At 57.6% G+C, this 25,722-nt stretch overlaps 1 protein-coding gene across 15 annotated transcripts in view; it reads left to right on the top strand.

Moving 5' to 3' along the window:
- Positions 1-25,722, top strand: part of PTPRF (protein tyrosine phosphatase receptor type F) — an 80,192-nt gene that overhangs the window by 26,462 nt on the left and 28,008 nt on the right. For 9 of the 15 annotated variants that reach the window (XM_029947631.1, XM_029947630.1, XM_029947627.1 and 6 more), the window contains exons 5-11: positions 3,485-3,673; positions 9,590-9,607; positions 12,388-12,498; positions 21,967-22,236; positions 23,708-24,289; positions 24,496-24,632; positions 25,127-25,271. In XM_029947631.1, coding sequence (XP_029803491.1) covers positions 3,485-3,673; positions 9,590-9,607; positions 12,388-12,498; positions 21,967-22,236; positions 23,708-24,289; positions 24,496-24,632; positions 25,127-25,271 — 1,452 coding nt within the window. The remainder of the gene's footprint in view (positions 1-3,484; positions 3,674-9,589; positions 9,608-12,387; positions 12,499-21,966; positions 22,237-23,707; positions 24,290-24,495; positions 24,633-25,126; positions 25,272-25,722) is intronic. The other 6 variants (XM_029947633.1, XM_029947628.1, XM_029947632.1 and 3 more) reach the window with 1 other exon arrangement.

Below are 25,722 nucleotides of genomic sequence, written 5' to 3'. Positions count from 1 at the left end.
CCCCAGTTACGCGGTTGAGCCGGAAGGAAGCCTAAGGGGGAGGGGAGCAGAGAGCTGGGGAGTTGGAATGGAGGAACGAGGTCCCTGGAGGGGGCACGCCCGCTCCACCCAGGCTGGGGCCACCCAGACTGGGGCTGGCGGGTGGCAGCTGCTTGGACCAATCGCGGTTGCGAGCCTGCTAGGATGCGGGCACGCGCGCAGCCTTCCTTTGCGAGCCTGCCTCTCCCGTTGCCATGGTTACTGGATGGCCTGGAAGGGGAGGGGCCCTTCTTCCCCTTCACCAGCGGCCAGGGTACAGGTTTTGAGGGGACTCAGTGACCATACATTGGGGTGTGGGTGTGTGCAGGTTCGTTTTGCTGCTTGTGTGCAGGGGGCTTCTGTGGAGCGCTGAGCCCTGAAGTGGCAGAAGAGGGTGTGGTATGGGGCAGGATAGTGGCCCCGCTCCCCACTGCAGGACAGGGCGAGGGCGGGGGTCCCACCACCCGGGGTCATCCCAGCCTCACCTCTGATTTATGGGTGTGATCTTGGGCAGGTCTCTAAACCCCCATTCACTCATACCACATAGGGTTTTGATAGAGATTAACTCATTTTTTTTTAAGGCATTTTAACTCAGTACGTGGATCATAGCAAATGCTCCATGACTATAACCTTATATTTCTCATATCTGAGCCTCAGTCTTCCTGATTGCTGTTGGGTTTGGAGTGCTCATGTGAAGTCCAACTGAAGGATTTGCCCTGGTCCTTAGCCTCAGCGCTTCAGGCTACCGAGGACCTGACCCCTGTGGGTACTGGGGGTGTGCAGGGAATAAACGTGCCTGACCAGTGAGTGGATGGGTCAGTTTACACCAGCGTGCCTAGTGCCCAGCTTGGCCAGACACACAACAGGCATCAGTAAACAGCTGCTGACCTTGGCTACATTTGAATGTGCTGGAGGCCTCCTGGGGAGCATAGAAGGAAGAGACAGCAGCACGGGTCACTCCCAAGGGGCTGGAATCCTCCTGTGAGACACGCTTCCCCCGCTGGAGGTGCAGAACTGCAGCCTTGCGACTTCTGCCTAGAAGCCTAGTTGGCACAAGGGACTGGCTTTTGGGTCCCGCTGTTTTATGGACAGCTCTTCACACATGCTGGTTTTAGGCTCTGGCGGCAGTGCCTGAGGCATGATCTGAGCCAAGGACAGAGACATTTGAGGGCGCGATAATTGAGGGAGGAAAATTAATTGTCCTTAATTTGGCGTAAATCCCTAAGACCTTCCGCGTGTTAGGAATTCAGAGTAGATTCCGGGACACGGGGCTGCAGGTGTTTGCACTCCTTCCCTTCTCCGTGATCTACATTGCTGGTGGGGATGGGGACCGGCCGCCTCCTGGGCCCGAACAACTGTGGCAGGCCCTGACACCCTGGTGCCCCCACTGCTCAGCAGGGCTAAGCAGGTAGGATTCAGGACTGGCGCCTTGGTGGGCTAGGATGACTCTAACTCTCCTGAGTGTCCCCCAGCTGCTGGGAAGGGCAAGGAAAGTGCAGGGAGCAGGCCCCCAAGGCTCAGGCTCTGCCTGGGCCTTTCTGTGAAAGCAAGTGACAGCAGACCCAAAGGAAGCTGCTTCCTGCTTGGTATTTCCCAAGTCCTGCTTTCTTGCCACTTTACTTTTTCTTGCCGCCGTTTAACATTTTCCTTTTAAAAATCAGAGCTGAAAGTCAGGACACTGTGGGATCATATTTACAGCCAAGGAGATGCTGGGTTCACATCTGGAATTTATAGGGCTGCAGGTGGGGAAGTAAGCATCCTGCCAGCTACTGGGAGAGGCTGGGGAGGCAAGACCGTGCTGGGAATCCTCCTCCTCCCTAGCCTGAGACCCCCTCTCCTGAGGGGGCCACAGTCCCTTTGGGATGCCCCTGGCAGCTACAGAGCCCCTCCTGGGATCTAGCAGCAGATAGAGGGATGTTTTGTCCCTGCCTACTGGGGCTCCTCCAGCTTCCTCTCCCGCCTGACTCCCCAGTCAGTCCCCTTGGGCCTCTGAGAATCTATAGGGAGAACCAGCCTTGCCAGCTCTTACTTTCTAGACTCTCTTCTGAAGATGCCATGTGCTTTTTCCCTGGCACAGGAGCCTGACCTCAGCAAGTGTCCCAACACATCTATCTTGTGCTGGGCCCAAGGGAGGAAGGTCTAGGTGGTGCTACATCCTTGTCTCTGCCACCACAGAGCCTTGCCCCCCACCCCACCCCAGCTGGAAGACTGACAGTGTTCCCCATACTCTATTGGGCGTGCCTGGCGTCCACACTGACAGAGAGGCCCTGCCTAGTTCTCACACACACATTGGTGGGGAGGGCCTCTCACCAGCCCCAGGCCTGGCCTTGGTACCTGGCTGCCCAGGTGGCTCAGCTGTTGCTAGTTATGATGATAATGTCAGCTGATACTCATTGGTGCAGATTCTGTGTCAGACACTGCCCAGCACCTTCTGCGTCATGAGATGTCATCCTCATGATGGCTTTTCAAGGTGGGCACTTGAACCTTGTTTGCAGATAAATGGAGAAGATTAGTAATGCCCCCAGGTCACAGAGATAGTTAGTGGTGGAGGTATAAGGCCCTCATGGCCTACACTAGGCCAGGGGCTGGGTGCAGAAGCCTGGCTGCAGCAGGAGTGGGGATGTGCTCGTACCTGTTGCTCCCAGGGAATGGACTCATGTGAATCGCCAACCCCTGACAAGATGGGAGAAGGCAGCCAGGGAAAGGTGTTGCTTCTCTTCATCAAAATTAGAGGTTTTTTTTTTAATCTCTTTAGCCTCCACATGCTCTGACATGGTCCCAGGCCTGACCGTGGCCCCCCAGTGAGGGAGGGAAGAGGGTCAGGGTCACAACTGCAGTAGAGAATGGTTCAGGGTCAGGACTAGGGGTTGAGTGGGGGGTCATTGGTAGGGCAGGGGCTACCAGAGGCAGATGCAGAATCCAGGCTGTGTGATGTGGGGCTCTGCCATGCTGTAGAGCTAGAGGCTAGAGGCGAACAGTGGAGGGGACACCGCACGTGCGGAAGAGGGAGTGGGGACTAGACGGCACAGAGCTTTGGGGCTGAGTTGTAGCTGTGGGTGCTGCCATATGAGCTGTGAGCAGCACGCAGCCCAGCAGCCATGTGGCACTTTCTGCTGTGGCCAGCAGAGCATCAATTCTTGTTTTTCCCAGGGCCCAGAGAGATAAGTGCTGATGTCTCCTGTCTGAGGCTTTGTTTCTCAGATCTGGATGGAATTCCGACAGGGGCGGAGCAGCCCCCCCCCCCCCGCCCCGCTGTGACCCCCTACGGAGGGCAGGCCTGGGTAGTGGGACTCAGGACTCCAGGTCCTTACATGGAGCAGGCTCCACCCTTGGAAGTCAGGAATAAGGAGACAGGGGTCTTGAGGGTGCCATCCAACCTGGAAGTCAGGAGAAGCTGCCCACTGCGGAGGGTTCTAGCGGGCAGGCAGTGCCAGCCCTAACTCACATGTCTGTCCTTTGTCTGCAGAGGAACAGCTGCCCTCAGGGTTCCCTTCCATCGACATGGGGCCTCAGCTGAAGGTGGTGGAGAAGGCACGCACAGCCACCATGCTGTGCGCAGCCGGTGGGAATCCAGATCCAGAGATCTCTTGGTTCAAGGACTTCCTCCCTGTGGACCCTGCCACGAGCAACGGCCGCATCAAGCAACTGCGTTCAGGTGAGCAGAGGGCGAGGGTCAGAGGGCCACACAGACTTTAGGAAAGGTGTCCAGCTGGACACCAAGCACAGCCTTCCCTCTTGGGCCTGGATGCCTGGGAGCCGCAGGAGGTCTCAGCCTGGGGCCGACCCTCCCAAGCTGTGCAGAGGGCATCCGGTGGGCAAGCCCACCTGGCCCTGAGAAGAGAGCTTGACAGCGAGGTCTAGTCATCGGTGGTTCTTTTACCTTCCTGGGATCCTCAGAGTCTAGACTTTGGTCCAGCCTGGCTCCTTGCAGCACGAGTGACGTGCCCAGCATGGCGTTGGGCCCCGCAGAGGTGCTCCATGCGTGTTCATCCTCTGTCTTTCCTGAAGCCTGGCCTGAGAGGAGGCCTACATGATGCTTCTCCTTACTTCTCCAGACAGCAGGGCTTAGCCAGGAAAAGAGGCCAAAGATGCTTTATGCATCTGGCTTCAAAAGAATGGCTCTCGGGAGCTTAGAGCCAGGAGGACTTGCTGCCATCCCTTGGCCACCAGGGCCACCTGTCTCCTCTGGATATCTCAGTCAAGCCAGCTCGGAGCCCCGGGAGCAAGGATGCCTTCTTGACCAAGCAGGAGATGTCGCCTCATTGATCGATCTGCCTCTGAGCTCCCGCCAGGATAATTGATTCAGTTTTTGTGGGAACGGTGCAGGCGGGAAAGGAGGCTCAGAATCAGCTTAGCTGCATTCTGCATTTGCCGCCAGCAAGGGCTGGACCGATAGGCCTTGGCCCAGAAGCTCTCCTGCTAGCTGCAGGCTGGTGGACTCAGGCGAGATGGCCAGCACCAGCCAGGACCCCTGCTGCCCATCAGCTGTGATGTCGACACTGCAGAGGAGGACGTGACTCTACCCCTTCCAGGGCCCCGCAGGCTTGAGAGGTGCCCCTGCCACTCTCTGGGGTTCTAGCCCCTCCCTGCTACCTCCCACCAAGTAGACTCCCCAGCGGTGCCCAGGGGAGGAGGGAGAGATGAGCTGCCCAGCAGGGCAGGATTCAGGGCCTAGCCATGGCCGCCTGAGACTGCCTACGAAGTGTTAGCCCATTTAATTTAATTAAAACTCAACAAGATGGAGGCAGCTGTAACGCAGTTAATTAAAACAGCCATAATCAAGGCAGGAAATGGTCCGGTGGCATTTGCAACCACTGCCCAGCGCTGCCCAGCGCTGCCCAGCGGCCAGCATGGTTCGGCTCCTCTGCATTTCCCCACAGTCCCCCAGGCAGGCTCCCCAAACAGCCAGATGGTCCTCCCTGCAGGCCTGGCCTCCACCCCAGAACGGCACTGACTGCCTGTGGCAGCAGTTCTGGGAAGGCACACTGTCTTGCATGCTTGTTCATCAAGTATTTATGTAGTGCTTACTGTATGCGGGCCCTGCACCACCCATTCACTGCCCGGTGAGTCGGCTCCTGCCCACTGCTCTGCTGGCTGCTGCTACTTCCCCTTCTGCCTGGCTTCAGTCTCACTCTTGTCCTCCCTGAGGCCTCCTCTTCCTCTGCTCCTTCCTCTGGCCGGGGAGCCCTTGTCTCCCTGCCCTTGCGCCACGGGCAGGGCCTCCCCTAGGCCAGCTCACCCGCTCCTGTAGCTTCAGGCCCCCTCTCCACTCCCACACACCTAGTTCTGTCTCTCCAACACCAGGCAGCTTACCTGAGCTTTAGACTAAACTCTGTCTACCTTCTTAGTGTCACCCTGGCTGCCATGAATGGTGACTTCCTTCCCAAACAGCCATGTCCTGGTCCCCAACCCCGACTCTCTCCCGCAAGTGGCAGCCCCCTCAGCCTGAAACCTGGGACACGCCCTGACTCCTACTCCATTAGGAAGTATCAGATCCCCTCATCACCCCCATGGCTCTCATGTTGGACCCCTTCTGCTGCCTCGGCCATATCCCAGTGCCAAGCACTACCCTCCGTTCAGCCCCCCTTCCCCGCTGCCCCCCCCCCCTCCAGGCTCTCCCCGGGAATCCATCCCCCAGCAGCTGTCACATTTCTCCTCGGTGCCTCCAGGTTCCAACCACCGCAGTGGTATCTCCCTGCCCGCGTGGCTGGGCACCTGCTCCCGAACAAGGCACATGGAGCCCCTCTCCATCTTCTTCCCAGTTCACATCTGCAGCTTTACCTCCTCGGATCTCAGCTACCCCACTTACTAGTTCTGTTAAGTCGTTTAACTGCTCTGAGCTTCTGTTTTCTCACCATTAAAAAAGGAGTGACAGTTAGCACTAAGTGAGACAACAGCGGCAGAAGCTGTAGTTTGCTGCCTCGCGTATGGGGAGGGCTTTGTGAACTGGGCTCTTGTTAGCTGTGACCGCTGCCCACTTGTCCTAAACCACCCTGACCCCATCCTCGCCCTCTGCCCTAACTCACCAAGCCATGAAGCCTCTCCCTCCTCTGCCTAAGTAAGGCTACTCCTTCAGGACATATCCCACCCCACCTGTTGTTAATGCCTGGCTCTCGTTCTGCTCACTTCCTAGGCGCTCCTTGCAGGGAGGGCCTGGGTCTGGCTCCCTGTCACGAGGTCACGAGATCCCCCAGCTCCCAGCACAAACCCAGCTGTAGGACAGGTGTCTCTGAGCCCTTGTTGTTAAATGATTTCATGAACATGACCTTGGGCCCTGTTTCTACAGACCAGTGTCCAGCCCTCCTGTATCTTGGGTCCAAGGAATACCTTGTTTGACCTTTACTGCCACCTGGAAGCTGTCACCTGGAGGGTTGTGGACCCGGGGTCCAGTTCCTAGGATGATGCCTTGGGGCCTGAGTCACCCCACCTCTGTAGTGACAGACAGGATTCTCTCCCCCATTCCTGCCTGGCCCTTGACTCTGGTAGCTGCTGCCCCTGTCCTGCTACCACTTACAAGGGTGCTAGGGCTGTTCCCTGCACATGTGACAGGGATATCCCTTCAATGGAGTGGAATCATGCCCTCAAGCACTCAGCCATTTACAGGGATCATCACAGTTTACGCATCGCCGACAGATCACAAAGTATTTGCCTGCCTTTTGTTGCATTTGATTCTCCCCAAGCCTGAGAAGTAGGACAGGCTGTGATTATCATGCCCACTTTACAGCTGATTTAGAGGAGTCACCTGGGGTCACACGTGGAGATCCAGGGACAGGGAGCCCTGCCACCCCCCACCACCGTGCGGTCACCCAGAGGCCTTCTAGTATCACATACGCCAAATCTGGTGCCTGGGGAGTGCTTAGACACTGCGGGCACTCTGGAGTTCTAGGGCCCCTTCCTGTCCAGACCTCAGGCCCTCCCTGACCAGTCCCCAGAACTTGTCAGGCACCTGCAGGCTGAGCTATGGCACATGTCACAGGGCATGGCCCCTGGAACAGAAGCTGGAGAGGAGGGCAGCTGGTATGAGCCCTGCTCCATGGGCACTTTGCGCATTGAAGTGACAGGACGTGATGACACAGGAGCCTCTTGGGAATTTGAACTTGAGGCCCATGGTGGGCCCAGGAGGAATGGAGACAAGTTCAGGGAGAATAGAAGTCAAGTCAGGAGCAGATGGTGTCACTGGAGCAGCTAGCAGGGGCTGATCTCCAGGCGGGGCTCAGAGCCACCGCCGGCTCCTGAAAGGAGCTGGTGGCTGACGTGCTCTGCCAAGCCTGGACAGGGTGCCAAGGAGACCTCCCCTGCTCTGCTCATCCCAGCGGCCTGAATGTGCAAGCTGCCATCTCATCACCGCCCAGGACAACCTAATCCACATATCTACGTTCTCACCCAGGCCACAGTGTCCTTCCACACCCTCTGCCACCTGAGCTGAGACTCCAGGGCCCAAGCAGAGATGCCAGAATCTGGCTGTGGAGGAGGCCCACTGGCTCTGGCAGATAGGACCCAGAGCCAAGGGCAGAGCAGACTCCAGGGTGGGCCTGAGGCCTGCAGTCCCCTACCCTGCTGGCTGGCCCGGGTCTGACCGGGAGAGCCTGCTTCCCAGCTCTCCCCACCCCTCAGCTGGGTCTGCCGGGCAGGCACACTGGCGGTGCGTGGTCACGATTTCCCTTTGGCCTGAGCACAATGGCACCTCTCAGGAGCAATGTTGACTCCTGGGTCCCCGCCAGCGGCCCACACCCACCAGGGTAACAAATTCTTCTTTCAGTCTGGTGGAGAAGTGACTCTTCTGAGAGGTCCAGAGACTTGTCACATGGCAGATTAGGTTTGGGGAGAGCAGAGGCCAGAAGCCAGGGGTCTGAGTCCTGGACCATCTACACTGCCACTCCCTGCCATGATTGTTGACTTTCTGGTCTTATGACCTGTGACTGTAAATACTAGAGAATCTCAAGGAGCTTTCGTTTGTGGAAGTTTTTTCCGTCAGCATTTACCATGTTAGATATTAAGACTGAAAAGGTTTTAAATATTTAAACTTTAAATGATTTTTTAAAAAATCCTTATATGCTAAATAATATATTTTAATGAAAAATAATTATGTTTCCTAAAACAAAAACATTTTGCAAGCACAGTGACACTGTTTTACACTTTAACAAATCTCTTTAATTTGGGGCTTGATCGAAGATGGTCACTGGATTCTCACATCTGGTTCTACATTTGCTCTGTTGCCATATCACACTTTATGGAGCTTCTGGAAAACTCCACTGTGTATTCACAAGATAGTAAAAGTGAAAAAGGCAAATAACTTCTTAGTACCATGAAAATAGTTTTGACTTTGTGGAGCCTCTGAAAGGGTCTCTGAGACACTAAAGGTTCCCTGGACCATGGCTGGAGGATCACTGTGATGACGGTTCTTCCCAGTCTCTCTGCAGCCCCCCACACACGCAGCTTAGGCCCCAGCAGCCACCTTTGCCTCCCTCCAGGCTCTGTATCTGCAGTGGGAAGGCTGTGCACCAGACCTGGTTAGTTCCTGTTCCCTCACTTACAGGCCATGTGACCTTGGGCTTTGGGCAGATCACTTCCTGTCCTTCAGCTTGTTTCATCTTTCCCATGTGGACATGGACATGGACCATTCCTCCTAGGCAGGTGTCATCAAGTTCAATGAGAGAGTGATCAGTGTTTAATTTGTCTCTTGGTGTATTTCCATCCCCTAGCCGTGGGCAGAGAGGGGCGGGGTGGACAGCACTGGGTCCCGGCTCGCCTGTAGTCTCCTCTCGCCTCTGGGCGAGGCAGTGGTAGAACATGGGGTTCGAACACAGCGTCAGAGGAGGCAACCACTGGGAAGGCAGCTGTTCAGACCTCATAACCGCCGTGCACTGGGCATTTGGAGGTGTGCATCCGGCCCTCTGGGCTTGAAGCACTGAACAGACAAGAAGGGGGTCACTGGCCTCTGGCTCTCACTGTTCAGGTTGGGGGTAAACTCAGTAGTCACTCAATTTTTAACAGGGTCGAGTGGGCTCTGCAGGGCATCTGCTACTGGGTTGTAAGTTTCCCCCCAAGTCCCACGGTGGGGCTGGGCTGGTGTGTCTGCCTGAGGGAGACCTGGCCTGGTGGTGGCCTCTAACCCTTTCTGTGTGCTTAACCTCCCTGGTTGCTTTTGGTAAGTGCTATTTGGAAATCTTATCCACCTATGAGATGCAGGCGCCCCTAAAGAGCGGGGTCACTACTTCTTTTATTCACTTCCCCCTTCATTGGCTTCAACCAGTTGGGTCTGCAGGAGCCCTGACTCCACCTTCCTAAGCCCCATCACCTCCAGCCCCGATGACCCCAGCCCCATGCTCCCTTGCCTCCTCAGAGCAGTGCCAGTGACCTGGGGGGACACAGCTTCACCCGTACCCCGCCTGGCTCAGCCTGGTGCCTGTGCACTTGTCACCTGCGTTGGCCTAACCCGGGCCTTGATCTCTCTGTATATTTAAGGCCCTTTCTCATGTTTTATTTTATCTGGTTTGGCTTTTTGTGGCTTTCCTTCCTTTTGTACTAATGCTTCTCTCTGATCTTATTTGCATTCAAATTACCTCGCCAGGTGGTTCACCAATCAGAGGTAAGAATGCTGTCCGTGCATCTCGCCTCGCCACGCCACGCCACTGCTGTCACCACCACTCCATCCCGTCCAGTCCGTCACCTCCCCCATGCCCATCCCGACCTCTCCAGCCTCCTCATCTCCAGCTCCGGTCCCCTCAGCGCCACCGGCCACCACACACCTCCACACTCGGTCATTCCCTCCTGTGGACTCATCCATTGCAAGTCTGGACTATAGAAAGACCCGACTGAGCCCCACCTTGGGGATGGCAAGCCCTACTTCCTGGCCCTTCCAGGCCCACCCCACAGAAGGGACTCTGTCAGGTCCCACAGTGAAGCCAAGTGCTGATCCCCAAGCCCAGCCACAGATGGAGAGTCTTCCCAGGAAGTGGGGCAGCATGGCCAGGCCTTGCCTTGCTTCCCAAGAAGCTGCTTTGTCTTGGGAACCCCCAATGACTGCTTTACCTCCCTTTAACATCCTGGCCCTAGAACGGGGTGAGGACCATTCTGTAAGTCCCATTAGCCTGGCACACGCTATGAAGACTTTAGTATAGGTTCTGCCGTGACACAGACTAACCAGGGTCTGCTGTGACTAGATCAGGTGACCTTCCAAGCCTGGCTGCTTTCATGCAGCAGAGTCCCACAGCCTGGGGCTTCTGAAAAATCAGACTGGACTCAGAGATCCGGGTGCGAGTTTGATTCACCTGTGTGACCTTCAGAAAATCCATCCCTCTCTCAGAAGTCTGCTTCCTCATCTTTAAATCAGGGCCAGGGCCCACCTCAGGGCTCATGAGGTTCAGAGGAGGAGACAAGGGTCTGGGCGGTGTCTGGCTTGGAGCAGGCACACTGTAAAACGGTTGCTCCTGCACTGATATTATTCACTTCATTTCTTCACACATCTCTCAGCATCCTTGGGCACCTTTAGACCCCTCAGGCCAAGGCCAGGGTGGTCTCAGGACAGAAGCCGGGCCCAGAAACAGCCACCTCCCTGTGGGGCATCTTGTCCATCACCCTTCGAGGACAGGGCTGGCCATGCAGGCCCCCACCCGTCCTCTCAGCTGCACCAGTGCTTCATGCCCCTACCACTGGGTCTTGGTGTTGGTTCCAGACTTGGGAGTTTCTGTGTGCATATAGGCTCAGGGTCTGAGTTGGGTCCCCTGACCAGTCCTACTTCTCAGCACAGGGGAGCCTCCTCCCCCAGCAGGGGTCCCATCCAGGCACTACTTCTTGTCCCTGCCTGTGGCATCAGCCACCATGTCTCCCCTCCCACCCCAGCTGAGCTGAGCAGCACCCCCATCCCCACTCCGTCACCAGCCAGGGGACCTGACCCCACCTGCTCAGATGAACATTTTCTGTAACAACGTCCATTCATCCCATACACATGACCTGTGGAGTGCCCATCGGGGCTATTCTTGGAGGAGATGGGTATTGGGCATGTGCGCTGGGCCCTCATGCTCGTGCTCCCTGACGCCCAGTGGGGCGGGCTAAGGCAAGGACCACAGATCAGGCCAGCCTGGTGTCCCGTGTCGGGGTTGAGCCTTCACAGACTCTTCCGCCACCTCCAGCGCCCAGCCCCCTGGCATATTCAGGACCCGTGGTGGGCCTCCCCTGGGGGCTGGGTCATGAGAGTGTGACGTGGAACTCTTCCCATGGCTCCAGTCCAGTCAGGTGGGGTCCCGCAGGTTCTGTCTGTGTCCTGTGTGGGTGTGGTGACCATCAGGCGGCCTGAGCCCTGGGAAAAGTGGGCCTGTCAGGGTCACCCTAGCCATTCTGTGCAGGCTACAGTTTTCTGTCAGGCTGTGTGCTGTGGGGTTATTAAGTGTCCATTGGACTGTTCTGTGTGGGTTTGTCTGTCGGCTTGTTCCAGGGAGGGGGTGTTGCCTGTGCCTTGGGGTGTTACTGTCACAGACAGCTTGTCTGGTGTGCACTCACCAACAGCGTTTTCCAGTGTTTACTGCCGGGGCTAGTGGGTGGCCAAGTCAAGTGGTTTTTTCCCTGCCACCTCCCCCCTGCCTTGGGCTTCCCTACCTGGACCTGCCCAAACCAGGCCTCTGTGAGGGTCCTTTGCAGCTGCTCCTCCCCCTCCTCGCCCAAATCCTGGCTCCTATCTGTCCGTCTGCGGCCGGAGCAGCCCCTCAGGGCACTGGCCCGAGTGGGAGCTACAGCCTCCATTAGCCTCCTGAATTATGCAGAAGCCGTGGTGGGTCGAAGCACTTTAGCAGACCCGGCTGAGGAGAGGAGCCGGAATGGGTGGGGCCAGTGGGATGGGGATGGGGTGGGAGGAGAGGATGGGTGCTGCGAGCAGAGACTGCTGGGCACCAGGCCCCCAGAGCAAGCCCCTTTCTTCCTGTGGACTTCTGGTGGGCGGCCGATTCTTTTGCCCAGGGAGAGCCATTGCATGCTTGCAGCTCCCAGGTCCCCAGGTATACAGGCTGCCTCCACCATGCCTGGCTCCACGGTGCCTGGCGGGGCCAGTAGGTCTGGGAGCACCAATGGGGATGCTCACTGGCAAACGGGCGCTAGTGCTGGACACTCCAGGGATATAGCGGGTGTGATGGAACCCCTGGCCCGGCCCACAGGCCCTACTAGACTGCAGGGCAGGACAAACAGGATTGTGATCCAGAGTGTGACTCTTGCCTCCAGCCAGGAGGCCCATGGGCTCATCAGGGAGAGCTTCCTGGAAGCAACTCTGGTGCCCAGGCGTGGCCCCGATATCTACAACATCTTGTCAACACAAGCCCAAATGCTGTCAAGCCCCCTCCCCATGTTCCAGGCTTGACCTCTGTCGCTGTGTCCCTGCAGGTGCCTTGCAAATTGAGAGCAGTGAGGAGTCGGACCAAGGCAAGTACGAGTGTGTGGCGACCAACTCTAAAGGCACTCGCTACTCGGCCCCGGCCAACCTATATGTGCGAGGTAAGGATGCAGGCAGAGCCCAGCCCTGTCTCCAACGGAGCTGAACTGGCCCTGCTGGCAATGTTGTCCTGAGCCTTTAGTGTGGACGGTGGGGGCTGCCATGGGCCCAGTCTCTCCTCTTCCCACCTCTTTCTGCCGCAGCGCGAACAGCCGCCACCACTCCCACAGGGCAGATTCCCCATGTCTGCCGCTACTTTTCCTTCCTTCCCTGCAGGCCCTTTGGGAGGCAGCCACTCTGGGGAGCATTTGTATCTCTTGTAGGTCCTGCCACGTGGGCCCAGAACCCCACGGGAGTCTTGAGCCTTCCAAGCAGACTTCTCACTGTCGTGTATGTGTGTGTGTGTGTGTGTGCGCGCGCACGTGTGCATGCACATGCATAGGCGAGCACATGTGGTTGTGTGTAAATATGGGCATACTGGCCTGGCATTCCTCGAATCTGTTCTGCCCACCCCAGCAAGGGGGGGTGGCTCCAGGCCAGGTGAACCAGCCCTCTGACCAGGTCTGCCCCAGGGCCTTTCAGGAGGAGGAGGCGGCTGTGCTGTCACCATCTTATAGAGACGGTCAGTCTAAGGCAGCTGTGAACCCTGACAGGTGCGCACCTACTGTGTTTCAGGTGTTCCTTGCTGGAGCTTAATGGGTCGTGTGTTTTCACAAGTCCAGGTACCCAGCAGAGAGGCCTTAGAGACTGTTTTGGAGTGTTCAGTGTCTGCTCACAGCCCAAGGGTGACCAAAGCTGGCCACCTGCTCCTTCCTGAGGACACCCTGAGTCTGGTGTGCACAGCGCCCGGGAGGGGCCCTGCATCCCCTCACTTAGGCCTCCTGCACAGATGGGCATCGTTACAAGTGAAACTGTCTCCACTCAGGGGATTTGAAAAGGAGAGTGGACGCGGCTTCCTTGCAGCGATGACTTCATCACGCTAAGTGCTTAGGGCAGCTTCTCCAGGGGGTTGTCTGCCTGTCTGCCCAGGCGGTGTCAGCAGCCTATCCCACTCTTGGGGGCCCCATGGTCAGAGGGGGCAGAGAGAATCAGGCTGTCAACCATGTAGTTATGGAGGAACTGCTCTGTGTCGGGACCAGGTTCCCAAAAGACCCAGCCTGCCAGCCGGCTGGGTAACAGGCAAATTGTGCCTCAGAGGCCATGGAACCATCTTCCTCAGAGTTGAGGGTGTGGGGTGGGACGTCCCCACTCAGCCCCCTTGTCAGGTGTCCCCATCAAGACTCACCTAGGTGGACCCAGGGCCTGTCTTAATGAGCAGCATGAGAGCAGAGAGGCCAGGCACATGAGAGCCACCCACAAGGCCAAGAGAGAGGAGGTGTGAGGTGCACAGCCCTCCCCAACACGGCTGCAGGCAGAGCTCCTGACTGGCGCGCAGGGGTCTGACAAGGCCCTTCCTAGAGAGGAGCAGCTGGGACAGCCCCAGGTGCCGCCTCCCACCGGGACTGTCCATTCCAAATGCTATGTGGTCCTGACTGAACACTTCTTCCAAAAGATCAAAGGGTCAGGAGAGGCTGCGTCAGGGAGAAGAGAGGCCCAGCAGAGCCACTGAGAAACCCTTGCTGCCTGGGCGTGGTATCTGGTCACGTGGGCACATTTCCTGGAGCAGAGCTGCAGGAGGCCCTACTGAGGCAGGAGAAGGCCCAGACACAGGTGATGGACCCTGCACTGTTATCTTGACTGGGTGCTAGTCCCTGAAGTCACCGTCACACTGGCCTCGGCCCTGAGGGGAGGCAAGTGAGTCTCTTTGCAGATGAGGTGAGCTCAGCCACCGTGGCCGGCAGCCGGGCACTAACCAGGGAACTCTTACCTCCAGCCACGCCAGTGGACTCAGGCAGGACCCTGCCATGGTCCATCCCCCACTCCCACCAAGTCTTCCTAACTTACCTTTCTGGCCAATACCCACAGGGCCAGGGAGTGTGGGAGTTTCTTTAGTTCAGCCCCACTTGCCAGGAACCCTAAAGCAGGCCGTCCCGACCTGGCTTTGTCTTTTCCTCCCTCATTTCCTTCCTCAGGCACGTGTTCCTGTGGGCCCTTATATGTAAGGTTCAGTCCTGAGTCTCTGTCCCCAAGACCTGTCTTACAGCCAGGCCCCACCTGAACCTGTACCTGCCCTGTTTGGTCAAGGGCGATTTGCCCTGGAGCCCCGGGACAGGCCTTACTAATGAGCCGTGTAGCCACCTGGGAAGCCTGCTCCTAGGACTTTTGCTTCTCGTGTCCCCCCTGCTCCTCATCTCTGTCCTGCTTTCCACCCCCAGCAGTGCCGCGGGCCCGTCAGCCGTAGCTCCTCTAAGACGGCCTCTCCTGTGCTGGCCGGCCACCAGCTCTATTTTGAAGCCTGCTTGTGGTGGGCTGCCCATGGAGAAATCCCCCAGTGCCTGCCTGCCCGATGCCCGCAGAGTGGCCGTGAGGTCTCCTCCCACCTGTTACCCTCCAGGCCAGTGGTGTGGACCCTAGCCCAGGTTTCTCAACCTCAGCATAGTTGAGACTTGCAGCCACATGACTTTTAGTTCTGTGGGGCTATCCTGGGCATTGTGTGATAATTTAGCAGCCCCTCTGGCCCCCTAGATGCCAGCAATACCCCCTAGCCATGACAATCCACAGCCTCTCCAGACCTTGCCTAGTGTCACCAGAGGGAGGGGGAGATCCTACCCATTGGGAACTGCTACAGTAGATGGACGGCCTCCCTGCTAGCATTCACCTTCCTCCCTCTCTTCTCCCGCTGTGTCTGCTAGGCTCAAGGCCACATCTCCTCCTTGGATTTGTTTTCAGCATCTCACATCCCTCCTCTGTGCTCCAGACTCTCAGGGCTCCACTCTCTGTCTAAGCCCCTGCAGCTGCGGGATTTAATGGGAAAGCATGTGTGTAGCTCCCAGCACAGTTGCAGGCACATGGGAAATGCTTGGTGGCCAGTGACCGCTGCTGCTGTCAGGAGAGGCATTGGGGGTGCGTCATCCAGTTACATGTGCCTTTGCTCACAGTTGCACACAGCTCCACCCACAGTCCAGCAGGCCCAGGCAGGCTGGGTGGACCGGCCTTTCTGTGTCACCAACCGTCTCCCTCTCCAAGTGACTCACCCTCTCCTTCCATCCACAGCATCTCTCTCCTCTAGCTCTCGGTCGCAGAGCTGCCAGGGGCCAGGGTGTGGCCATGCCCTACCTGCCCCTAACCTTCCCCTTTCTCTACAGGGAGCTGGCCGCTGGCCACAGCAGAGTCTCAATGGGGCGGTGTCTCCACAGCCTTTCTCCCCATAGGTGTCCAGACCAGCTCCTCACGCTGGTGCCATGTGCAGTGTGGGCCTTCCTCAAGGTGGTGGGAATCTAGCGGCCCATGTGCCTTGGTGGGTTTGTGGGCTGGGTGGGCCCCGACCCCAGAGCCCAGCTCACTGGGTCTGTCGAGCCGAGGGGTGTGCGTGAGGCATGGGGGCCCACCTGTGCTCCCCTTTCGCCACCCCCCATCCCACCCTTGACGTCCCAGTGCCTGCCAGCGGGACCTAGCCCTGTCCACCATGTCCTCCATGAGTCCTGAGTCTTTCGTGAGCGGCGTGGTCCGCGTGCACCTGCGTGCACGTGCGTGTGCGTGGGGCACAAGAGTCTTGTCTTGTTTCCGTGCTGTGTGGGCAGATGAAGGTTGGCCTGTTTTTACTCTCTGTGTTTCTCCTTGTCTTTTTTTTATTCCCTCCTCATCCTCATCGCACTCTGCCATCAACCCAAACTCTCATCTCTCAGATCAGCGAGAAGGTTGGTCCTTTTCACTTCTTATCCATCTGCAGTTCGCCCGTCGACGGGATGCCTCCATCAGTAGGGCCCAGAGGGCTTGGTCAGCTCCCTCGGGCTCGCTCCAGCCAGGCCTGCCCGCCAGTCAGGCTCTGCTCTCCACTGTTTGGGCCGGCAGGCCGGCAGGACCACGGGTGGGCGGGCTGGCCCCTTGCCCTGCATGTCTGTGCCGCTTGGGTCCCTGATGTGCCACGTGCTGCATGTCCCCTTAGCTGGGCTCCCCTGGTGGGGCGATCAGGCAGGCATGGTGCATGACATGAAACCGCACCCCCTTCCTTTATGCCTGGGCCGGGCCGGCTGTCTATTCCAGGTGGGGCTCAGGACTGGTTGGGGGAGCTAAGAGTAGTAGTACCTTATGTGTGCCTGTGGGGCCTTCCCCCCAACCATGTCACCTAAACTCCACCTTTGTCCGAGCTCAGCTGCAGCCACTGAGAGGACAAAGGGAAAAGGCTAATATAGAATGAGCTCACCCCACAAAGTCCTGCGGGGCTGCCCTGAACCTTGAGGTCCCCACCAAGCCTGATGGGGCAGCCCGCCCTGATGTGCCTCGTGAAGTTTGGTGTCCGTGGCACAGGTGGGTGGCATCATCTTGGGCACAGAGGAAATCTCCTACACTCTTGTCTTTTCCCCGTCTCCAACCAGAGCTGAATGAAGATCTTCCCACCTGCCCCAGGCCCCTCTGCCCAGGCCCTCCCAGCCTTCTTGCATTTTCTCAGGCCTGTGCTGGGCGCTGAGCATTCAGATTCAGGGGACTCCCACCTGACTGAACAGTTGACTGCAACTTGGTGAGGCCCACATGGGAGCCGGAAGAGGCCCTGGCCCAGCCACAGGTTGGGAAGGGCTCCCCGGATACCCTGCTCCAGCCTATTCCAGAACATGCTCACTTGGGGCTCAGTTCGAAGCCCCACCCACCCTCAGGGCCAGACCACTCCTAGCCTTGGGGCCGGCAGCAGAGGCCTGCGCTCATTCCTGTGTCATGCGGTCTCAGTGGTCAGAGGAAACTCGCCTGTCCGCTGGGCTTTAGGCTGAGCCCCAGGGAGCAGACTCAGGCCACCTGGTCCACTGTGCATCATCTCCAGGGCTTGGATTTCCTCCGTGAGGGAGAAGGGAGCCAGTCGGGAGGAGGGCTGCGGCCTCAGCTCAGATATCAGCCCTGAGCATCCATCCATATGCGCTCCTGAGCTCTGGGGCATTTTGGTTACACCATTTCGCTGACCAGGCGGATCTGCCTGGGACTCCAGAAAGCAGTCATCAGCAGACAGCCCAGCCTGCCTGCAGCCGCCTCCCCCTACACCCGTTCCCCTACTGTCCTGGTCCCTCGTCCCTTCTCCTTCTCCCCCTCTGTGGTCCCACCAAAAATAAGCACGTATACAAATATTTAACGGGAAGGCAGAAATGAGTTTCTAAATATTCCAGGGGGATTTGCCGGGCTGGTAATTTGTTTGGCGCTGATAATTACATCTTACATTTTTCCAGCTTTACTTAAAACTGTGTGCCGAGCGCGCCGGCATTTAATTACTGCTCTGCGGCAGCCACAAGGTTATTTATTAAAGAGTTATTTTATCTTGATACAGTGGATCCTGCCCCTCATCCCCTCCTTAATGTTGTGTTATTTTCATCAGAGAAATTTCTGTGAGTGAATGCAGATTGCGGGGCTGCCTCCCCCTGCGATTAGGCTGTCACTCCACTGAATGCTGATGCCTCCGGGCTCCACACCGCCGTATTATAGGGGGTTGTCAGCGCAAATAATTAGACTTAAAAGTTACAGCTGAAATATAATCCAGAAATGGCAGAGCCCTGTTTTGGAAATTGTCTATAAAATGTCAGCAGTAAAGATGCACGGGGAACAGTAATAGACCGGCATTGTTGGAGTCCAAGATTAGACCCTAAGTGCATTTTCCCTGGCTCTGGTTTTTTTCTTCCCTGCTGTTGCTCTGTCAGTAGACTGAGTCTGGGGCGGGTCCTGCCCCTTTGGGAGGCCTTGTGTCTGGGACGGTGGGAGGAATGACCATGGGGCTCCTGCAGGGGAGCGCCGGCCACTCCTGGCTGATAGGATGGGGGTGGCAGTCCAGGCAGGTCCAGGGTGCAGGGCCCCACTGTCACTCGGGTCCCAGGAGGCCATCTCTTACCTCTCTTGCCTCCACCCTCCCTCTGCAGACATACCCTAACGTCCCTGGCACTGCAGGGAGGGTGAGCCTGGGCTTGGAGAAGTCTCACTCTGGAGTCCCTTGTGTGTGCCAGAAGCCCAATGAAAATGTCAGGGATATATCCCCAGCAGCCTCTGGGCTTGAGGCCCTTGCCCAGGGGCTGGGGATGATCCTAAGGGTGACACCTGACCTCTCAAACTCATCTATAGTCTTTGCAGTGTTCTCTCCTCTACCTGTAGGTAGGAGGGAGAAACACAAGGGAAAACAAAACTATTCTCAACGTTTGTTCTGAAGGGCCTCCACTTCCCGACAGTGGAGCAGAAGACCTTGTCCTCCCAGGAGTGTTCAGAGTATAGTCCTATCAGCTTTCTACACTGCTCAGGTGGGAACCCAAGGTTTATTGGCCAAGGATCTACATCTTTTCCCTGGGGCTCTTTGTTTTTCTGTCCAGGGACTAACCAGGCCCTAAGATTCCACCACTGACCAAGGTCAAGCTTGCAGCTATGATGTTCTCTGACACAGGCTCTCCAAGTTCCATCCTTCTTTTTTTTTTTTTTTTGTTCTTGAGAGAGAGAGGAGGAACGTGAGTGGAGGAGGGGCAGAGAGAGAGAGAGACAGACAGAATCAGAAGCAGGCTCCAGGCTCTAGCTGCCAGTACAGAGCCTGATGCGGGGCCCTAACTCACAAACCATGAGATCATGACCGGAACTGAAGTCAGACGTCCAAATGATGGAGTCACCCAGGCACCCCGTCCAAGTCCTGTCCCTCTGCTAACTGGAGAATATCTTCTGCTGGCCCTGGCTATCCAGAAGTCCAGAAGCTTCTCCCTAGAGCCTCCCAGTTGTCTTAAGCCTCATCAGCCAGGGCTCAAAAGGGTGTGAACTTTTCATCATACAGATGATCTCCTGGTAGTACGTAAACTCAGGCATGTCACTTAAAAGGATCTGTCTTAAGTCGGTTCTCTTGTCTATAATTGGGAGATGATAGCATCTCTAGCAAGGAAGCCTTCGGCATGTAGTAGCTGTTCAAAAGTGGCTTCCTTTCCCCGAGCCTCTTTCAGTGCCCGTGAACGGGGAGGACATGGGCTGAGAATAAAGGCCTGATGAGTTAAGGCTGTTCCCCTGTGCCTGTCTGCTCAAGCCAGGGCTGTGCTGGACCCCTCCCTTGGTCAGCAGGCCTGGGCCTGCTCTGCAAATAGACCTGCCGGCCTGTGCCTCTCCTCCCACAGCCAGCCCCCCAGGCCCAGCTCTAGAGCTCAGGGACGGCCCGCAGCACCAGCTGGGCGATGCTTCTCTCTGTGTCTCCTGGTCTCACTCCAGTGCCATTTGAGGGAGTGAGGGCTCCAGGGGCCCTCCCTCTTGTGAGTCCCTCCCGCCGACCATGCCCAGGAGCCACCTGTTCTCTGCCACGTAGAACTCTCTACCTGTCACATGTTGTTACTGTTCCGTGTGGACTCCCAGCTTTGGGACAAGTGACAGAAACCTGCTTAATTGGGCTTAAGCTAAACAAGGAGATTCTTGTCTTACCAAACTCAAATATGTAGAGGTAGATTTGGTGTCAGGCAGGGCTGGATCCAGATATTTATAAATAGTTTGGTCAGGCTCTTGTGTTTGTCTCTTAGCTCTGTTCTCCTCAATTGGCTTCTTTGTCCTCAAGTATGTTCTCCCAAGTGTTATGAAAGGTGGTCCTCAGTCCCTCTAAGGTTAGCCACTGCAGTACAGAGAGAAAGTTGTTCTAATAGTTTTTGCAGAAGTCCAAAGGCTTAACCCGATCTGGGTCACATGCCCCATGTAGCAAAAACAGGGGGAGTGGCAGTTCCCCTAAAGAAAATGAGGAGGTCAATTCTAGAAGGGCAGAATACTAGATGTCCATGAGGCACACTGAGATCCCAAGTGAGCCTGAGGACACAGAGGGAAGTAGACTCAGCTCATGATGCCTATCACATGTGGCTTGCTTGGGGGTTCCTTCTAGAGGCCTCGGAGTGAGGTGGTGTGGACAGAGTTGAGGCAGGGGCTGAGTGAGATGGGGTCTGGTCATGTGGTCTGAGGCACCGTGCAGGGGTTTTTAACAGAGAGGTAATGTGAGCAGACTTGTGCTGTTTATGGAGGGACCTGGGGGAAGCCAGCGTAGCAGTGCAGGGAAAGATGGAGGCAGCCAAGACTTTGGTGGGAGCAGTAGCCTCTGGGTTTAGAAGGAAATTTAGCGGGTTTGAAAGATACTGTAGCCACACGTTACGAGGACGTGGTGATGTGTTGGGTGTCTAGTCTGTGGGCTGCAGTGCAACCCCCTGTGCAGTGAGGTCAGAGGTTGGACCAGGTGGTTTCTGGAGTCCCTTCCGGCTCTGATTCTGTGGTTTGGGGCTGTCCAAGCAGCAAAGTCTGGAACCTGTAGTGGAGATGCTCCCGATGTGACAACATGGGTCCTTTGCATGCCTGGGCTCCCCGGCAAGTGTCCTCGGAGACCTGCATGCACTCTCGGTGCCACCTTTTGGTCCCTTAGCCTCGATGCCTGCCCTTCTCCAGCACTGTCTATAGGGGTGCCCAGGAGGGACATACCTCATCCCTTGCCCACCAGCTGCATGACCCATCAGCATGCCACGCCTGCCTGCCCATGGCTAGGTCTTGCCTGTCTTCCCTCCCTCTGCATGTTCCAAATGTCTGTGCCCTGCTTCCAAATTTCAGGGGGGTTCCAGGCTGCAACTTGGCCTGAGAAGCTCAGAGCAGCTTCTGGCCTGGAAAGCCCAAGGCCAGAGGTCGTGGCCAGGCACAGCCACCCTCCCCCTTGAGACCCTTGTTCATTGGCGCAGAAAGCCGTCTGTTCGGCGCCCTCATCGTGTTACTGCCATCGTCATGCCCATCCTGCCCACGGACCACGTCCCTGGCCTGCCCCTGCCCCTTGCTCCTGGCCAGCCCCTTCTGAGGGGCAGCCCTTCCCCCTTGGGTTCCCAGGCTGTGCCTTGGGCCTGGCTGAGGTTTTAGCAGGTAGTCATGCCCCTTGCTGTCATGTCTTGCCTCGGGTCACCGCCTGGAGGTGGCGGCCATGACTCCAGAGAAGGTGGCCACATCATTCCTGGGCTGACCCTCTGCCCTGCCCCAGCCTTGCTCTGAGGTCCTCCACTCTAGGGTGCCTGGACTTCTCTCACTGGTGCCCCAGTTAGCCCTTCTGGAGAGGCTCAAGAGCAGGTAGGGGCGGGCACTGGAAGGCAACCTGGGATGTGGCCCCAACTCAGCCTGCAGTGTAGACCTGAGGCCCGAACCTTGCACTGAGTCCCTGTGTGACCCAGGGCACAGTTTCTGGGCCTTAGTTTCCTAAGCTATAAAATGGGAGCTTGGTTGCGGAATCTCTTGTGTTCCGGTCTGAGTGTGGGGGCTAGTTCTAGCCCAGAAGTTGGGTGGGAGGTGGTAAGCTGGGGCCCAGGGACTCCACCCCACCTGTCTCTGAGGTGGGTTTGGCTCTGACAAATGGGGCTTCCTGGATGAGGGGCCCCTGCCCTTGCATCCTCCTGAGTGTCCTGCCCGGCCTGTGAGTGCCTCTCTCCCTCCTCCCACAGTGCGCCGTGTGGCTCCTCGTTTCTCCATCCCTCCCAGCAGCCAAGAGGTGATGCCAGGGGGCAGTGTGAACCTGACTTGCGTTGCAGTGGGTGCACCCATGCCCTACGTGAAGTGGATGATGGGGGCGGAGGAGCTCACCAAGGAGGATGAGATGCCGGTTGGCCGCAACGTGCTGGAGCTCAGCAATGTCGTGCGCTCCGCCAACTACACCTGCGTGGCCATCTCCTCCCTAGGCATGATCGAGGCCACGGCCCAGGTCACCGTGAAAGGTGAGTGCCACATGCATGCCTGCCATGGCCCGTGGCCTGTCCTGTCGCACAGGGTGACAGAAAATCCCAGAACCCATAGCAGGTGAGGATGGCTGTTGTGGGGATGGATGAAGTCTAGGGGTCATTGCCCTCTCCTGGGTGCTTCCTGGGGTCCTCCTGGCCCTCACTGGTAGAGAGAGGGGTTTCTGTCATTCATAGTGTTAGTAATAATAGCTAACAGGCACTGTGTTCCCGTGGACAGATACTGCACTGGTGAGCACAGATTACTTTGTTCCGTCTGTGTCACACTGGAAGGTCGACAGTGCCCAGTTTATAGATGAGAGAACTGAGATGCAGGGTCCCATGGGAGTAAATGACAGAGCAGGGACTTGAACCCTCGGGGGCCTGATGACACAGTCTGATGCTACAGTAGGACCCCCTTAGCCACTACACGACACCAGACCCTCAGCTTTCCCAGCCTCATGGCAAGAAGGATATGGCGAAATAGTGGCCAAGGGGATGTGGGCTTTCCGCCAGATCCCTGGGATAGGCATGCATACACACACTCCTCCAGGCTCCCTGCTTCCGCTCCTCCTCCCTCTATTCAGAAACAAATGATCTTTTGAAGATCTAAAGCAGGATCTCACTACTCTCCTTAAAGAAAACGGCCTTCCAGTGGCTTCCTGTTGCTTTTAGGGTAAATACCGGGATCCTCATTCACCTCACCCAGCCCTCCTGGCACTGCTCGGTCCTGCCGGGCCCTCACCCCTCGCCATGCTGGTTCTCTCCCAGTCCGGGTCTCAGCCCTGTGAGGTCTTCGTGGACGTTTCCCGGCTCAGCACCCTGCTGTATGCTGTCCTTGCATGCACCAGAATCAGGACTACAGGCTCAGTCTTCCTGCTTACCCTAGAATGTAAACTCCACGAGGGCAGGGATGTGGCTGTGTGACCTGTGGCCTCAGCCCCAGCACAGTGCCCAGCACTTAGTAGGCATTTGATAAGTATTTGTTAAACGGTTGGCTGTGGATCTGGGGCTTTTCCGCCTTTGACTTGAGCCAAGCCACAAGTGTGTGGGGCCCAGAGCCCTATCACTTTCTAAAATCCAGGCCTTTCCCTTAGGCACATCTCTCGCAAAACCAGCCCTGGTCACACGTAGGTGCCCACAGGTGAGTGCAGGCAAGCCCCAGAGGCAGACCTCGGCCTCCCAGCCTGTGTGCACGGGACCTGGTTAGGCCACGCCACCTCTGCATCTTGTTAGGTGAGGATCCAGTGAGTTCTAGAAGTTGATGACCGCTAGATGACCAAAGGCCCCTAGGGGCCCTGAGAGGTGTGGTCACTGTCTCACACCAGGTGCCCTTAGAGGTCACCTTGAGCTTTGCAAGCTGTTCTTCAAGGTGGGCTGTGGTGGGCTTCTGGTTGGATAACTCCAAAGGCAGGCTTGGCTCCTGGGGTCATGACCTCAGGCAGTCCTGAGCTTCCCACTTTCTTCCCAGCTCTGCCGAAACCTCCAATTGACCTTGTGGTGACAGAGACAACTGCCACGAGCGTCACCTTGACCTGGGACTCTGGGAACGCAGAGCCCGTGTCCTACTACGGCATCCAATACCGGGCAGCGGGTGTGGAGGGCCCATTCCAGGAGGTGGATGGCGTGGCCACCACCCGCTACAGCATTGGTGGCCTCAGTCCTTTCTCGGAATATGCCTTCCGCGTGTTGGCGGTGAACAGCATCGGCCGCGGGCCACCCAGCGAGGCGGTGCGGGCACGCACAGGGGAGCAGGCGCCCTCCAGCCCCCCGCGCCGCGTGCAGGCGCGCATGCTGAGTGCCAGCACTATGCTGGTCCAGTGGGAGCCGCCCGAGGAGCCCAACGGCCTGGTACGAGGGTACCGCGTCTACTACACACCCGATTCCCGCCGCCCCCTGAGCGCCTGGCACAAGCACAACACGGACGCTGGGCTCCTCACCACCGTGGGCAGCCTGCTGCCTGGCATCACCTACAGCCTGCGCGTGCTGGCCTTCACTGCTGTGGGTGACGGCCCACCCAGCCCCACCATCCAGGTCAAGACGCAGCAGGGAGGTACGTTCGGGTGGCACGCTAGGGTGGGCAAGGCTGTGGCCAGGCCTCTTCCATCAGGCCGGGGGCTAGGGGACCGTGGGAGGATGAGGGCCTATATTCCACACACGCGTGGTCACTCAGGATGCAGGGGAGGGGTGCAAGGGTATCTTCGCCTGCCCTCAAGGGCATCAGTGAGGTTCACGGTGCCTGGCGTGGGCGTGTTGCAGTGCCTGCCCAACCAGCGGACTTCCAGGCTACGGCGGAATCAGACACCAGGATCCAGCTCTCATGGCTGCTGCCCCCGCAGGAGCGGATCATCAAGTATGAGCTGGTGTACTGGGCGGCAGAGGATGAGGGCCAGCAGGTGAGGGCCCAGCAGGGACAGGAGAAGGGAGGGGGGCCCTCCTGACCCCTTAGGGTGAGTGTGGTGGGTTCACCCACACAGGCTCTCTGGATTTTGTGGTTGTACGGACACAGCCCCCAGGGTTCTCCTTGGGGCTCTGGGGCTCACGTGGCCAATAAGGTCCCATAGTCTTTATCGCCCCTGTGCCAGGGGCAGAGTCTGTCCTTGGGTCTGTCCTTGAGTCTCTTCAGCTCTCTGGCTTATACGGCACTGGCAGAGCCCTCAAGTTCCCCACTGGAGCCCCCTGTCCCAGGTGTTCAGCGCCATGTAGTCTGTGCTGTGTCCGCGGCATGGGCTGGGCTGAGTCCCTTGGGTGGTCCAGGTGGCCATGTGACATCGAGCCGGCCCTGGAGCCACGGCGGGTCCGCAGGGCTCAGCTGCAGCCCACGTTGGGGAATAGCCTCTGAGTGACCTTTGAGGTCAGAGCGGTCAGTGAGTGTTCCCTGCTCTTCCAGCACAAGGTGACCTTCGACCCTACCTCCTCCTACACTCTAGAGGACCTGAAGCCTGACACACTGTACCACTTCCAGCTGGCCGCCCGTTCTGAGATGGGGGTGGGCGTCTTCACCCCCACCATTGAGGCCCGCACAGCACAGTCCAGTAAGTGTCTTCTGAGGCTACTTCCTGCCGCAGCTGGGCGGGACACAGTCACTTACACCCTTCCCCCTCCACCAGGGGGGTGGTCAGGTCTGCCAGGCCCCGGACTGGACCTTCTGTCTGGGCTCCGGGTCTGGACCCCGAGAGAGGGACAGGTAAGTTCCCACTGGTCTGAGTCCCACTGCTGCCCGCGCTGCTCCCCACGCCCTCCACTCCCACCCCCCCCTCCCCCAGGTCCCGCCCACTGCCCAGGTAAGTTCTGTGTCTGTGACTCATCCTCCCCACTGCCCCCCACCCCACACAGCCTGTCTGCGCTGGCCACACTGGCCGCCAAGGCCATTCCCAGTGGTGGGACGGCCACGCTTGCCTGGTCTCAGACACGCCCCCGCTTCGGCAGCTGTCCTCCCTCTCCATGTCCCCACATCTCATCTCCCCCATCACCTACATTCCCTGC

Source organism: Suricata suricatta, chromosome 8, assembly GCF_006229205.1.
Source record: "Suricata suricatta isolate VVHF042 chromosome 8, meerkat_22Aug2017_6uvM2_HiC, whole genome shotgun sequence".
Taxonomy (NCBI): Eukaryota; Metazoa; Chordata; class Mammalia; order Carnivora; family Herpestidae; genus Suricata; species Suricata suricatta.
Note: the sequence above shows the minus strand (reverse complement) of the source record. Positions and strands in the feature narration are given on the sequence as shown.